Source organism: Acromyrmex echinatior, chromosome 8, assembly GCF_024713525.1.
Source record: "Acromyrmex echinatior isolate Ae372 chromosome 8, ASM2471352v2, whole genome shotgun sequence".
Taxonomy (NCBI): Eukaryota; Metazoa; Arthropoda; class Insecta; order Hymenoptera; family Formicidae; genus Acromyrmex; species Acromyrmex echinatior.
The window spans coordinates 14,557,136-14,573,701 of NC_141859.1; the positions used below are offsets into that span (position 1 = coordinate 14,557,136).

Below are 16,566 nucleotides of genomic sequence, written 5' to 3' on the forward strand. Positions count from 1 at the left end.
TTTTTGTAAGTTTTAAATAGTGATATTATTAAAATATCTAAAACAGTATTACAAAAAACAACAAACAGTTTAAAAATGTTACGAGTCCTTAATGTGATAAATGATAATCAATCTTAGCGTAGTGAGATGAAGACGAAACGAGAATTTGATTCTGTAAATTGAGTTGCTGAAACGCAATGCACGACAACAACTAATGGATGGTTTATATACGATCATAACAAGGGGGAAGAATCTTTTGATCTTTCATCCCTACGCCACTACACTTTCTATTTTAACCCTCCTGTAACTGGTACGCTTAATGAAAGTACCGGCTTGACAAACAACCACTACTATGCTACTTTATCGAGCTTTTATCAAATTTGGATTTTTTTATTTCCGTCGATTTTATGCGCAGATTACTTTTACGTCACAAAACGATAGATTGTAGGAAAAAGAAGTATAATGATTCTAAAATGTAGAAAATCTATAAATAATTTTTTGTAAAAAAATAAACTTTATTATTTATATTTCCAATTTTATTATTTTCGTTTAAACATAACATTACATTTTAATATAACAATATACATTAGGAAAATATTTTTTACTTTGAGTAATAACACTGTAATGATTAATACGTGTGTATATATGTGTGAAAACGTGCAATGTAGTCAGGGAAATAAAATTATTCATGTCTTGGAGGGCGTTATAGCAAAAAGAAATTACATTTTTATGATGTTAACTCTCGAGCTTCATGTTCGCGAAACAAAATGACCTCGTACTTTAGATACTTTATAGCCTCTCGACAGGACTTTGAGATATACGAGCTGGCTTTAATATCGTTATCCAAACGACGTGTCCTGCACACAAATCACATTTACAGGCAACCGTTGCTTATGAATGCAATTTAGATAAGCAAATAACCGATATACAGTTATCTAAAGTAATTGAATAATTCAGTGTTAAGAAAAATTACGAAGATCATTGTATAAATTGTGAGATTAAATGCGTTTTTAAAGTGCGTGCAAATTCAAACAATACATACTATAATATCGAATAATATCTATTAATAAGAGAAAATGATGAAAGAATATGCAGTCAATGGAATTAGCACATTAATTGCTAAGAATGATCTTTATACCCGTTAAATTTATATTTAATTATTAAACGATGTGAAAATTTAAATATTTTGGAATAATTACAGATTTTAAAGAGATTGTATATGTAATTGTTGATTAATTGATTGATAAAGATATTTAACTTAATATGAAACAATGAAACAATGAAACTATTATGTTCAATTTTTTCTAACTTATTTCTTTTAAGTAAGATTTAATACAACAATACGCGTTTCGATATAATTGAAAACATCGAAAGTCTTCTACATTTATCTATTTACCGAAAAGATTCCCCCAGATTCTCAACTATATTAGTCACGGCATATTGGTAACGGCATGGCAGCTCCGTCGAATGACCTTTAATAGTGGCTCGATTTTACGAATGTGGGTTGAACGGCGAGGATGGTGGGCGACGGGCACGTTGTCGGGACAGGATCATAAAGGGTGAAATAATGGAAAAAGGTGGAAATCAATACTCTGGTACTCGCTGAGACCACGAACGGCGCTCGTTGCGACAACGACGGCGATCGCGGCCGTCGATGACGACGACGAGGAGAGGAAAAGCGTGTGTGCAGCGAAAAACTGCAGGTGTGTGATACCTCTTCTCGAGGATCTATTCGGTCTATATCGTCGATTTTCTCCGTAGCGTACCATTTGTCGCTGATTATGGTGAGTTACACACGTTATACTCGCGGAAAATTGAAATATTCCACTGCATTTGAAAACATTTAAATAGTTAAACGAACGTATTCGCAAATGTGCTCTAAGAAAATCTAAATTATGAAAATTTTTATGAGAATTCATTTAATTATATTTTAAAAAAGAGCTATATTGTTTTAATTATATTGTTATACTATTTATGTATACTATAATAATTCTTTCTTTATACAAGATGATAAGATTAATAAATTTTTTAGAGGATTATCAAATTATGATCGGTATCTCACATAGACAAATCTGTCAACAATAGATGTTGTCAAGTATATGTTTTTTGTCAAAAAATTTTGTCAGCAGAGTGTCGACAGAAATTTGCTAACAAAATAAGATAGAATCTATCAGCAGAAATTGAATAAAATTGAATAAATTTATCATTTTGTAATTATTTAAACATAAAAGATATTATTTAAATAATAATTACAAAATGGCAATAAATTCTGCTTAGTTTCTATTAGTTTCTAAGCCAATTTGCAATAAAATTATGACGACAGATTCTGTTGGCAGAATACGAGCTTATGAACGTAGCTGATGTTAATCTGCCACACTATTTCGCTTGTATCTTGTATCTACTATATACAGGCAAATTGCTAAAAGACTGCTAATATTTTGCTTACTAGGATGTTGTAGTGAAAAAATAAATGACAAATTGTAAAAAAAAAAAACCTTTTGTACTATTCTGCAGATGCACGCATTGATTATCATGCTCTACTGCATTCTACTCCTTTTGATTGCTGTTGCTGCACGGTCGAATATTTATTTGCCTTTAATGAAGGTAATTATGAAAATCCACAGATTTACCAGTGCAAAAAATAGATGAATTAAAATGAATCGAAAGGAATTTCCTTCTGCGAAATGAAATATTTAATCTTCGAAATCAGGAATTGATTTAAATGTTTCTGAAAATTCTTTTTCTTCTTCAAATCCTGGTACATATAGACATCAGAGACATAAAGATCATGTCAGCTTACATATGTATCTTAATGCCGAATTAAAAGAAAATGCAACTAATTTTTTGAAAAAAACTTTTTCTCGATTTATAATGTATTGTTTATTCCTCATAGGAATTGAAACAAATAAATACAAATGGAAAAAAATAAATAGGAAAGAATTGAGCAATTTCAAAGACAATTATTGATTTCGAAGATAGTACGTAACATCGCGAAGTAAATTCCTGCTTATTTTTTTTTAATTCATCCATTTTTTGCAGGATGTCAAAAGAGCATGTAATCCACTATTTGGATGTATTCAGGAGGAGGATTTATGGACCGACAACTTTTTGCAAGAATTGATCGATCAAGTGGGAAATGAATTTGTGAGTGCGCCCGATTCGTACTTGGAATATCAGGAGGAAAAAGCTAAGGAATTGCCCATGGAATTACCGGTCGATTATGATAACATGGACACTTTGAACCCGAATCCAAGTATACGAGATCAGGAGTATTTGCAGCACAGTACGCTCTGGAGTCACCAACGGTTCGACAATAATAAAAATAATAACGACAAGGGCTATAATAGACATAGAATTCAATTTAGTTTGAAAGGACTCAAGGACGAGAAGACAGAAAATCCTTTACCGGCTTACTGTACTCCTCCGAATCCTTGTCCAGTTGGATACACGAGTGAGTAAATAAAATTCAACAATATAATCTAATTAAGAAATAATAGAGTCGTTACAAAAAAAATTTCTTTTATATATATATATTTATCTATAATCTCTATATTTATATATAATCTATCTTACTCTTCGGATTTGTTCAAGTATTTTTTCCTTTACCTTTAAGAACTCCTACAGACGAGCGAGTTTCCTTCTGTTTTCTTTTGTAGAAGCTCTAATAACAATATTCAAATGATCTTATTTATGGCAAAAACATGTCAAGAATAGATATACTTTTTATTTTTAATCATCAAACATCTTTTTTAATTTGAAAACAATAATTTTATATATTTGACGTATGATTTAAAATTTATTCCTACTTTTACAGGTGAAAATAATTGCCTCACCAATTTCGAAAACACGGCAGCGTTTAGCCGCGACTATCAAAGCGCTCAGGACTGTATGTGCGACACAGAACATATGTTAGAATGCTCCAATGATTCTGGAAACAGTAACAGTTTATCGAACATGCATATTTCGAATTCCGATCTCAATCAAATTATCGAACAGTTTCAGGTAATTGAAATATATATAGACATCGTACAAAATATGTATGGTTTATAAAATTTTTTAACAATTAAAATTACAAGAATTAATCCACATTTTACCCTTTTTTCAAAGAAAAAGAACATTTGAATTTATGAATAAAATTAAATCGTATAAAATAATGAAATTAAAAGTACTAATAATACTCTTTCAGGAAGAAAATCCGTTCTTTCAAGGAGAAAAATTGCCCATAGCTGCAAAAAAAGGTATACACGTGATCGATTAAAGACTGCAAAAACGAACTCGAAAGAAAATTGGGACATGAACATAAGAGTATATAATACAAACTTCATTGATTAAAGTTTAAATCAATCGAGAAAAGGACTTTAGATTCAGATACTATTAGATGTATAACTAGGCTCCGCCTAATAATAATAATAATAATAATAATAATAATAATAATAATAATAACAAATAAAACACACGCATTTACGCAGCGTTAAAGCGTCAAGTATTGAGAAACGTTGTAACGTTTCCAAATCTGATGATGCACGGACAAAGTTCTTAAATGGACCATGGCTGTTTATCAGCGGGTATATTAAAGTATCTTTTTTTCATGGCTCTCGCCAGATACATATAATTATATACATGCACGTTCTATAATATTATAAAGTGTCTATAACAGTTGAGATTATTTAGTTTATAAAATAATGTTTGAACATATTAATATTCTTTCAATTTACAAAAATGTATATGAGTTTTGTAAGATTTGCAAAATTCTGTATTTTACAATCTTTAGAAAACACTTTGTATTTTTTAAAAATGATTGAACATTCCATTAAACTTTACATATCCAGATATTCCAATTTTTCATAAAGTTAAAGAGAAATCTATCATAGATGTATGTATATTTATCGATGTATGTATATTTATAATAATTCTGATAAATATTATATAAATTGTATACACTATAAATATAATTGTTTGTCAATTATATTTTATTTTAATATATAGTATATCAGAAAATATTTATTTTCATTATGCAAATATATGTCTGAAATATATACTTTAACAATAAATAGAAGCGTATGTGGTTTTTAATCATAACCATTTAATTATATTAATTATTACTAAGATAACAATGTCTTGTAAATTAATTTTTTCTTTATTTTGCATAGATGTGTGTATGCGTGTGTATGTATATGTGCGCACGCGCGCGCGCGTGTGTGTGTGCATGTGCGTGTGTGTGATTAAAGATACAAAGAAATATATACAATTACTATATGTTATACAGAAATCTATAAAATAATTAAGATATTCTTTAATATAATTATAATGATAAATTACACAGTATACATCAATACAAAATAATAAAATTAACATATAAAATATTAATAATACTGCAACTATATATTATAAAGATATATAAAAATACAAGGTAAAGCTTTTCTCATTTTGTAGAATTTTAAAATTAGTTATAGAAAGGAACAATTTACTATTATATGATTAATTTTTATATTTACATGTCTCTTGTTATTTTATTTGACATTTATTTTGTAAATAAGTAATATTATTGCTTTCTATACATCTTTAATGTCGGATATATAATATTTAATGCATCTTGTAATTCAGTCCTATTCTTTGCTCCTAAAAGTTATCAAATAAATACATTCAATAATTATTTAGCCGTCTGCTTGCTGTAATATCTGCGAAAATCTTACGTTTTACAGTATTAAAACATACCTGTTAATACAACTTTACCATTTACAAATATTAATAATACAACTCTAGGTGAATACATTCTGTATGTCAGACCAGGATATAACTCTGGTTCATAACTGGAAAATTGACCATGACATTGATATAAAATCTCCAACTTAATTGGAAATTTCAAATCACATGTCGCAACTATATTCTGTATTTTAAAACTGGAAAACTTAACCTAGAACAAAATATAAAAACACTGTACATTAAGTAAAAACTCTCTCGAGATTTTTAGGTATGTGACATTGCTTACAGGGAATCCAAGTTTCTGAATTATTCTAGCAAATTTCTTTGCCGCCAAAAACGAATCTTGTTCGCTTCTCGCGCCAGTACATACTAATTTACCAGAGCGGAAAATTAGCGCTGTCGCTCTAGGATTTTGTATCCTCATTATTAATCCGGTAAACCTAGCTGGGTTGTATTCAGAATTCCTAGTTCTTACATTAATGTACATAAGTTTCAGTTCTGTTTGCAAATTAACTGTAGAGACTACATTTCTGTAAAAATAATGCAGACACTGATGGCAAGAAACTACATCCTACACACATCTAATGCTGATTCTACAATGAGTTGGAAGTTTTAGGTTTGCTTGCACCAACATTACTTTGACTTTAAGCAAAGCTTAAAACTCGTTCTGTCTCTGTCTCTTTTTTGCTTTAAAACAAAACAAAGAGAATTTTAAGTCTTGCTTAAAGTCGAAATAACATTGGTGCCACCAGGTCTTTGTCTTACAGCCTCTTTCCTGATCATCAATCCTGATCAATGCTAATCAATGAACTCAATCACCATGATTGCCAATGTGAGAACTAAACACAGAAGAGGAAGAGAGAGATGTTCTGATACATTAAACTGTTAGTACTTTTACGAGTTAATCATAGATTAATTTAATCAAAAGTTGAGGTCCTTAACTAGTAAAGTTAACCAATCAGCGTTAGTCATACAAGTTAGTTAACTTCAAGTTTGATAAACTTCACCAATAAGACTTAAGATTATCAACTTATTGTAGAATCAACATAATAGTACAACAGTAAGTACATATTTATATGCAATGCAAATAATTACATAACTCAAGACCTACTGTAAACAAGGCTCTGGAACTTCTTTCGTGCTATTAACTGGCGTTATTGGAATCATCGATTGTGGGTTGGCACTTTGCGACGTGCTTGGTCTCGGCACATTAGTCTACAAATTAAGTTTACATTATTTTAAAAAACGCACGTAAAATCTAACAACCTAAATTTAATAACCTACCGATAACGGTGGTGCCATGGATCCATCTTCGCTAGCATTCTTGGCTGGATTATTGAGCAATCTCTTTAATTCGTTATCCTCCTGCGCAACTTGTGTCATTTTGCGAAAACGCCGGTATCAAACAAACATTAAACTCACATGGAATGACATATGGTTCGGCGTTTAACCTACCTAACTGCGTCTAACCTCACATACAATCAGCATAATAACCAGAGGTTTGTTCGTGTCGCATGCTGCAAATTAACCCAGAGAGAGCACTTGGATCACAGATAAGATGGCGGTTGGAACAGTTATAATTTGAGATTTGTTCGCATGCTCCAAATTAACCCAGAGAGCACTTGGATCACAGGTAAGATGGCGGTTGGAGCAGTTGCATTCATGTGCTCCAATATGTTCAGTAACACGAACGAATTTAAGGTTTGTTCGCGTCGCACGCTCCAACATGCTCAACACGCTCCAATACGTTCGCGTCACCGGAACCAATATGGCGACTATATGTTCGCGTCGCGTTAGAGCATACTCTATCAATCAAGAGATCAATTAAGAGCACATTTGCTTCATCTCAAAAGATGGTACGATTGGGGCATGTTACGCACGCATGCGTAATGGTTGAAAACGAATCGAAAAAAGTATTTCAGATTTATTTTGTATAAAAACGTATTTAATACATTTTTTATAAAAATATAATATAACAATATAATGTAATATATTAATAAAATGAAATAAAATAAAAAATAAAATAAAATAAAATAAATAACACAAACTATAAAAATCAAAGCGGTCTAACTGGATCTTGAATGCTTGATTGATGATTTTTGTGTGAATTTATATATTGTATTATGTATGTAGTTCTTAGAAACGCGCGCCAAAATGATTTTTCGGTCTTGAAACGCTAACTCCACTAAACTCCACAGTAATATGATCCACGAGTTAAATTGATTAGCAATTTAACAAATTTTTGATACTTATTCGCATCTTCAAAACGATCTTAATAATGTTGAAAGACATATTAAAATTTGTAAATAATTAATTCTTAAAATAAATAAATAAATAAAATAAAATAAATAAAATTAAAAGAATAATTAAATAAAATAAAATAAATAAAATTAGAAATAAAAAAATAAAATTAGAAAAATTAAAAAAATAAAATAAAATAATATTAATACAATAAAATAAAATATAATATAATATAAAAATATAATGTAACTTTTAAATTGATTAAAAACGCATTTATTTTGTATAAAATCGCTTTTTAAATAATCGAAGTAATACGAAATAGTCGAAACAAAACAAAACACTTGTCCGATCCGTTCAAATAATTTTATGGGTTAGGTTAGGTGACAGGCTCACTTGTTCTAAATCCGTTCGTGTCATTGAACATTGGAGCACCTGAATGCAACTGCTCCAACCGCCATCTTACCTGTGATCCAAGTGCTCTCTGGGTTAATTTGAAGTATGCGACACGAATAAACCTTAGGACAAGTGAACATGTCATCTAACCTAATCCGTGAGATCATTCGAACAGGTCGGACATGTGCCTGTGTTTCGTTTCGGATATTTTGTGTCACTTCGATTATTTGAAAAGCGTTTTTATACAAAAAAAATGCGTTTTTAATAAATATAAAAGTTATATTTTTATATTATTATATATTATATTATATTATATTATATTGTATTAATATTATTTTATTTTATTTAAAAAAATTTTTTTAATTTTATTAATTTTATTTATTTATTTTATTTTATTTTACTATTTTATTTTATTAATATTACATTATATTATAATAAGATAGGAAATTACATTATATTATTATATATATTATATTTTTATTTATTAAATGCGTTTGTATACAAAATGAATCTGAAATACTTTTTTCGATACAATATGTTTTCAATCATTACGCATGCGTGCGTAACATGCCCCAATCGTACCACTTTCTAAAACTGACTTTTCATACGCAGCACGCTGCGACAGCAATTCGTAACTATTGGTTAAAAATTTTACATGAGATGACGCACTTCCGACGCAAAATATATTTTGCCGTATCTCATTGAAGTTCAATCGAACGAATAACGAGCAGTAATGAATTCGAAGCCGAGAAAGTCTGCAATATTTGCAAAAAATGTGAAAATTGAACATTTATAATAAGTACATACAATGAATACATATTTTATTAAGATTTGAAGTGATGGGGATATTCTAAATTCTAAATATTGGGTCATCTAAAAAGTATCCGCGGTACTTTGTCACTAGATATATGACCATCAATACACATCTAGTGACAAAAAACCGCGGATACTTTTTAGATGACCCAATAATTACCTGAAATGATAGTTATCCAAATTGTAACTGCACTAACAGTTGCCATATAATCACAAGTTTTTAGCCTTTTAAGTTTTTCATATTAATTTTTGAGTTGAGCAAATAAAAGACACATATTTGAGATTAAACTTTAATATATATGTTGTTGCCGTTATTTCTTTTCATGCACAGCAAATGCAACGGAAGCAATTATGAAAAATTGGCATCACGTGAAATTTTTGCTGCAGCAGCATGCTGCGCATGAAAAGGCATTTTAAATAAGTGAGGCAAATGAAGCGTCCTCTTAATTGATCCATAGAGTATGCTCTAACGCGACGCGAACATCTAATCGCCATATTGGTTCCGGTGACGCGAACATATTGAAGCGTATTAGGCATATTGGAGCGTGCGACGCGAACATATCTTTGGATTCATATGCCCCAACCACAGAGTAATAAGGAGTCATAAAAAGATCAAACTCGAAGTACAATATAAGGATATACAGTAGGGACAAGCAGCACCGTTTGGTCTTTTTCAGACGAGTTTTCAGGATCCGCCATATCTTTGGTGACCAAATATCGTATCAATAGTATTAGGAACCATGCCTATACTCAACAAAATATACAACAAAAAAAAGAGACAAAAAATTTTAACTTTTCAGAATCTTCCACCAAATCGGTGATCATCTACGCACAGTCGCATTGCTTCATAAAATTAATTGCTGTAATCAGCTATTCAAGAGACATGTAGTGTCTCATCACTAAGCAAGCGCAGCGTATGTCATGGCGCGATTGCAATAACGGAGAAACTGTGGGTTCTCTGCTTTGATCGGGATTGGCCACCAAAAACATGGTCGCTAATAATGCGCAAAAAAATATTTGCGCAGCTGAATAGAAAATGGGATCTTGTCTCTACCTTATTCAGAACGCGCTTACAATGATGTTAGTGCGCTAACATGTTATAATTTACATCACACATACTATAGAATTTCAAAGATAAAAGCGTGCTTTTATCGATAAAAGCATGTTCTGAATACGGGCCTATATTTTTATATTGTATGTACATACATACATACATATAACCGGTCACAGAAAGATTGCAACATTTTTTTTCGATGGGTTTCAGATAATTGTGGAACTTAACTTTAGTCTTTGTCCCATTAGATACGCGATTTTGCGGTGCGCATGGGGAGCAATTTTTATCCAACTCAAAAATAGGTTGACGGTAGAGTGATCTCGGAGTGACCCAAAAAGCGTTTCTGAACGCTTTGGATAATAAATTATATCTGAAGTTTCTGAACGCCTAATGGGCAAGTTCAAGAGGCTAGATATGTCGAGCAAATGAGCATAATTGATTTTTACCTGTGGATTTAACCAATCATATTTAATTGCTTAACGAGCAGATTAGCCGCTTTGCCGACCAATGGATCCCGCACACAGAACGCGGCAACGTTTACCGCGACGGAAGTTACCACACCAGTAATTCTATGTTCTTAAGTCGGCCTCACCATGCAAAACTTCTAGAAATAATGTAATATTATCTTCGCCGCGCGGCAAAAGTTGGATATTGAGTTGAACTTTTGTCACGCGGTGGAAATTATATATCTATTATTTTCAAACAAACGAGACGTTGATTGGCTATCGCGCCAACTTCTGTCGCGCGACAAACGTTGTCGCGTTCTATGTACGGGAGTCAATAGTCCTTTTTCAGATCTCAAATCTGATCTCCAATATCTGAACTCAGATTCCAATCTTGGCTTTAGCGGTAAGTAGAGGTCGAAATAAATAGATCATAGACGTCATACAATAAGAGCGCGTGTTTTCGACCGGGGCGGACGTGTCTTTAGTGTCGCGTCGTGTGTTGCATCATTCGATTTTTTTAGAGCGCCCTGTGCTTTTCTGAGTCATTATTTGACTCGCATTCCTTCTTTATCTCCTTTCTATTTGCGCCTAATTCTCCTTGCCTATATTTTTAGCAGTATTTTGAAAAACTATGAGTGTGCCTCCTACGGGAGATGGGACGGGGATCCCGGCGGGCCCTCCTCTCCCCCTCCCCTGATTTCTGCGAATGGCGTCACCCTCACTAGTGTTTTGGTTGAACATTTTGATGCCTTCGCCAAGGAAATATTTGCCAGAGTAACAAACGATTCACGCGAGCAGATAGACGTTACAATGGATCGCGCGGCCAAAAGAGCCAATGAGGACTCGGTGCTCGAGCATGAGCATGAGTACGCCAAGCGTCGCAATGGACCGGGCCTAAGCCCGGACAAAGCTGCTTCTGTCTCTATTTCTGTCTTTCTACCTGACAATGCGACTCGTGCTCATCAGGTTTCTCATAACCTCTCTGATAACAAGTATGGCCCGACTGATCGCGCGCCTTTTATTGTCCATATGCAAGTGAGCAGTGATTGCATAACCGAGAATGCATTCGAAGTTTTAATGAAGAGACAAGTTGCTAAGGTAGTGTACTCAGATATAGTATCTATGAAAAAGGTCTCACATGGTAAAATTTCGTTTAAATGCGCACTTACGAAACAGCTAACAACCTTGTGACTAACCCAGACTTCATCAAGGCAGGGTACTCTATTTTTATTCCTACTTTTAAGATAATGCGCTCAGGTATAATAAGGGACGTTCCGACCTCTGTAACGGATCAAGAACTCAAATTAAATCTTAAGTCTTCTTGTCCCGTAACCGAAAAAGACTTAACAGGTGCGTTGTTAAAGAAGGCAATGTTGAATACATCCTTTCCACCTCGGTTTATATTAAATTTGCTGGGCAGATCTTCCCCAGGCAAGTATTTCTTTTCTACGATTCTCACGAGGTTTTGCCTTTTGTCTCTAGAGTCAAAACGTGCTTTTCTTGCTTCAGGGTTGGCCACATCCGAAAGTTTTGTAAGAGTCGACCGAGATGCAGGCTGTGTGGTAAGGATGCTCACAGAGAGGACGAGACATGTGAAAACCAAAATCTCCCCCCCAAGTGTATCAATTGCTCTGGAAATCATATCACCACGTCGACAAATTGCCCTCTCTTTATCAAACAGAAAAAAGTACAGACGATCGCAGCCATCGAAAATATCTCTCTTGTGGATGCCAGGAGTAGGCTATCGTCTACTGACTCTCGATCTACTTTTAGATCCAACGCTGACTTAGGTAGTACCTGTAGTGTTCACTTTACGGATGATGATTATCATAATTTCCCTTTACTTTCACCAAAAAACGGTAGCACCCCATATTCATTCGTCAGTTATAATAAGTTTTCCTTTCTAGAAAATGCAGACATCTCTAGATTATCGTACTCCAAAGCCTCTGCTAAAAGTTCTATTCCTCGCACTTCATCCGAACATCCTTAGTCCCTACGTCAGAGAGCAGATGTCTCCCGATCACAATCCCCTCTCCCATCTTCGCCGCGAAATAACTATAAACTCGTACAGGACCTCCCCGATATCCAAGTCATTCCCTCTCGTAATACTAATAATAACTCTAAATCATTGGAAGAAGCCAGGAGGGAATATCTGATATCTCCGAACGGCAGATCTCCCAATATATCGAGAGACGGCGTCCTTCTTAATCATGATCGAGCTAATCATCCACGAGATAACTATCATTACGAACATGATGTCCTTCCTGCCGGACACATAGATGTGGCCATGTTCTCTGTGCTCTTTAAACAATTTTTAAATCATATAAGCTCATATATAGAAACCGCACCCCTCTCGCTTCTATCGACAGCCAATTGACTATGACGACTCGCGCACTTATTATGATAATCATCAAGTTGACCCTCCCGCTTTTTCTAACGATCGCGCTTACAATTATAACTAATTTTTCTGTTATTTTATTTTAAATCACTTTCTACTTTCATAACCTAATTTCACTTATGTCTCCTAACAAGCCTGTTTCTATCGCTAGTTGGAATTGTAGAGGTTTTCGGGGGAAGCTTCCGGAAATTCAGGCTAATGATTACATAGTATATGATCTCTGGTGTCTCCAAGAAACTATGGTCACCGAAAATACTTACACTCTAACATTTTTAATTTTGTTAGAGATGACATCTGTCGCCCCGGCCAACGCGGGGTAGCTATTGTTATTAAAAAATCTCTCCATTTCGATCTTCTTGACCTTACTCATCTTAGCCATCATTCAATCGAGCTCATCAGCATTAAGCTTTACACTCAAGGCCCCTCCTTTATCATTATTAACATATACAGACATCCGTCGTCATGAACCCTTCCTACGGTTATTGAGGGCCTGCTTGATTATGTTGCGAATCAATCCCATGCCATCCTCCTAGGCGATTTCAACTTGCATAATGTAACTTGGGGCTGTTCGATTACTGATTCTCTTGGCAGAGCCTTTTAAACTTCCTCGAAGATCGTAATCTTATTATCTGCAACGATCGTAAACCTACCCTTTTGACCCCTCCCAACTCGCAAATATCAGTCATCGATGTTATTGTCGTAACGCTTCCTGTCCTGACTCTTAGTAACTGTTATACAGAACTCGACTCCATTTCTAGTGATCACTTTCTTGTTGTTATTAATTTGAATATTCTCCCTTGCCTAAGAACTACATTCAAGTATAAAATTAAACTTAATTCTCTTCAAATGAAGGTCTTTATTCACAAGTTAACTTGTATTGACTTTGCCTCTATTTTAGTAACCACAGATGATGCTACCTCTCAGTATGATATTAGGTGTATGACTTTGCTCATTCGGTTTTCGTATAGATGGCTTTAGCGGTAAGTGGTGATCGAAATAAATAGATCATAGACGTCACACAATAAACTTGGGAATCTGTCAACATAATCCAAAAAGAAACATTAGTCGATTTGTGTCTGCATCATAAAGTTATTCTCGATTGAAAATGTCAGTTTACGAACCAAATTCTTGTCATTTGCGGGAGGTTTTAATTTTCTGCTTCAATATGAAGAAATCTGCGGCTGAGGCTTATCGAATGCTTTCAAATATTTATGGTGAAGCCGCTATTAGTAAAAGAACGTGTCATAAGTGGTTTCAACACTTCAAGAACGGTGATTTTCACGTCGAAGACCAGCATAGCGATGGAAGAGAGAAGGTTTTCGAAGATGCAGAATTGAAGGCATTACTTGATCAAGACTCTTGTCAAAATCAAAAAGACGATGGCACGATTGGCACGATCATTAGGAGTGACTCAATCAGCCATTTCAAAACGACTCAAAACCATGGGAATGATTCAGAAGCAAGGAAATTGAGTGCCATATGAGTTGAAGCCGAGAGATGTTGAACGACGTTTGTTTGCTTGTGAACAGCTGCTTGAAAGGCAAAGACGGAAGGGCTTTCTGCATCGCATTGTGACTGGGGACGAAAAATGGGTTCATTACGATAATCTCAAGCGCAGAAAATCATGGGGAGTTCCCGGCCATGCTTCCACGTCGACGGCCAAACCGAATATTCACGGCTCCAAGATCATGCTCTGTATTTGGTGGGACCAGCTCGGCGTAGTATATTATGAGCTGTTAAAACCGACTGAAACAATCACAGGCAATCAGTATCGAAAGCAATTGATACGTTTGAGCCGAACATTGAAAGACAAACGGCCGCAATACAACGAGAGACACGATAAAGTGATTTTGCAGCATGATAATGCTCGACCCCAAAGTTGCGAAAGTGGTCAAGATATACTTGGAAACGTTGAAATGGGAAGTCCTACCCCACCCGCCGTATTCTCCAGACGTTGCTCCCTCTGACTATCACTTGTTTCGATCAATGGCACACGACCTGGCTGACCAGCACTTCCGGTCTTATGAAGAAGTCAAAAATTGGATCGATTCGTGGATCGCCTCAAAAGATGACCAGTTTTTTCGACGCGGGATTCGTATGCTGACCGAAAGATGGGAAAAAGTAGTGGCCAGCGATGGACAATACTTTGAATCATAAATGTATAACCAGTTTTTTACAATAAAGCTTCGAATTTCGGAAAAAAACCGCATGAGCAAAGTCATACGCTTTATAGTTTTGTAAAAGAGCTCAAAATCACTCTAAACTCTCTGTTCCCTCCTGGATCACGTACTCCGAAATCAAAACCGATGGTTGAGAAACCTCCCTCCTTGGTGGACCGAAGAATGTCAGGCCGCGGTTGACGCCAGACGCGGGGCAAAGAGACTCTGGAACCGCCAATCAAGTTCAGAAAACTATAACGCTTATAAGCGCACTGCTTCGGCATGTAGATGCATCCTCAGAAGAATTAAGAGAAAGAACTATGCAACAGTTTTAACGCTCATACTCCGTCTGCTAAAATTTGGAGGTTGGGCAAAACTTTTAAAAACCGACGCTTAGCTTTCGTTATATCATCTGGCCAGTCGCTGTCGGCTGCACAGGAAAATGCAATTAATAAAATCTGTCCTCCCTCTTGCAGTCCTCGAGATACCGTCTCAGAGTGTATCCTTCTTGAAGAAAATACCTCCACGCAGTGCAAAAGCGCTAAATTCTTGGACAATCCTTTTACTATGAAGGAGTTACTCTTAGCTATTGATTCAGTCAAAACTAGATCAGCTCCAGGGGCCGACCAGATTGACTATAACATCATTAAGAACTTAACACAGTCTTTCCGCGCTATTACAAATCTATAACAATCTTTTTTGTCAAGGAATTTTCTCTGCGGAATGGAATAATCAATGGTCGTCCTTATCCCTAAACCAAATGGAAAAGGTGTCAGACCGATCTCTCTTCTCTCGTGCCTCTTAAAGATTATGGAAAAAATTATCTATCTGAGGTTGAGGTGGTTTACTGAATCTAATGCCATACTGCCGCTTAACCAAACAGGCTTCCGCTCCCAGTGTGCCTGCTTTGACAATCTTATTGCTCTGACAAATTATATTCAGGGCGCCTTCATTAATAACGCCCTTACTACAGGGTGGGCCATCTATTGGTACGTTTTTGAATTTCGTCGTATGGCAACACCGAACGAGCTACAGACCCGAAATTTTGACAGTTTATTAGTCATACCGTCCGCGGCACGAAACAACATGTTTTCTCTTGAAGAGCGTTTTGAAATTTTAAAAACTTATTTTCAAAGTCAGTGCTGTGTCGCCGAAACTGTACGAATTTTGAAAAGAAATATGGGTCGTGATAGAGCACCCACCGAAGGAGCTATACGCAAATTGGTGAGGAAAGTTCGTGAGAAAGGGATGTTAGTGGATGACATTATATTATGACTGTTTTGAGTGAAATTGGCGCCGAGGTAGTCCAAAATGTCATTAATAATTGGGGTGACCGAATGGCATACTGTAAGGCCAGTAGAGGGAGCCACATGAACGAAA

The 16,566-nt window shown here is 34.8% G+C and overlaps 2 protein-coding genes across 4 annotated transcripts; one reads left to right on the top strand and one right to left on the bottom strand.

Moving 5' to 3' along the window:
* Window positions 1-1,604: 1,604 nt before the first annotated feature.
* On the top strand, window positions 1,605-5,035 carry 7B2 (Secretogranin_V domain-containing protein 7B2). Of its 2 annotated transcripts, none has more exons than XM_087408510.1 (5): window positions 1,605-1,763; window positions 2,494-2,583; window positions 3,019-3,430; window positions 3,794-3,981; window positions 4,166-5,035. In XM_087408510.1, the coding sequence occupies exons 1-5, from the start codon at window positions 1,761-1,763 to the stop codon at window positions 4,235-4,237; spliced, it is 765 nt and encodes a 254-aa protein (XP_087264636.1). In that variant the 5' UTR covers window positions 1,605-1,760; the 3' UTR covers window positions 4,238-5,035. The 2 variants fall into 2 exon arrangements, with proteins under 2 accessions (XP_087264636.1, XP_011065229.1); XM_011066927.2 differs by having other exon boundaries at window positions 1,606-1,763; window positions 3,061-3,430.
* Window positions 5,036-5,097: 62 nt separating this feature from the next.
* Window positions 5,098-7,458, bottom strand: Trf (TATA-box binding protein-related factor). 2 transcript variants are annotated; one of them, XM_011066929.2, is made up of 6 exons: window positions 7,138-7,458; window positions 6,967-7,055; window positions 6,794-6,897; window positions 5,969-6,212; window positions 5,695-5,893; window positions 5,098-5,598 (listed from the first exon to the last, which is right to left on the bottom strand). In XM_011066929.2, exons 2-6 carry the CDS (start codon window positions 6,982-6,984, stop codon window positions 5,522-5,524), a joined length of 642 nt encoding a protein of 213 aa, XP_011065231.1. In that variant the 5' UTR covers window positions 6,985-7,055; window positions 7,138-7,458; the 3' UTR covers window positions 5,098-5,521. The 2 variants fall into 2 exon arrangements, with proteins under 2 accessions (XP_011065231.1, XP_011065230.1); XM_011066928.2 differs by having other exon boundaries at window positions 6,967-7,456.
* Between the last annotated feature and the right edge of the window lie 9,108 nt (window positions 7,459-16,566).

Bases quoted from the DNA above. Each gene is read 5' to 3' on its own strand.
- 7B2 (XM_087408510.1), top strand. The intron at 2,584-3,018 runs GTAATTATGAAA...CATTTTTTGCAG, and splicing joins TTTATTTGCCTTTAATGAAG to GATGTCAAAAGAGCATGTAA. The intron at 3,982-4,165 runs GTAATTGAAATA...ATACTCTTTCAG, and splicing joins AAATTATCGAACAGTTTCAG to GAAGAAAATCCGTTCTTTCA.
- Trf (XM_011066928.2), bottom strand. From the start codon at position 7,065: ATGACACAAGTTGCGCAGGAGGATAACGAATTAAAGAGATTGCTCAAT. The intron at 6,213-6,793 runs GTAGGTCTTGAG...TTATTTTTACAG, and splicing joins GTTCCAGAGCCTTGTTTACA to AAATGTAGTCTCTACAGTTA. The intron at 5,894-5,968 runs GTAAGCAATGTC...ATTTTGTTCTAG, and splicing joins TTCAGAAACTTGGATTCCCT to GTTAAGTTTTCCAGTTTTAA.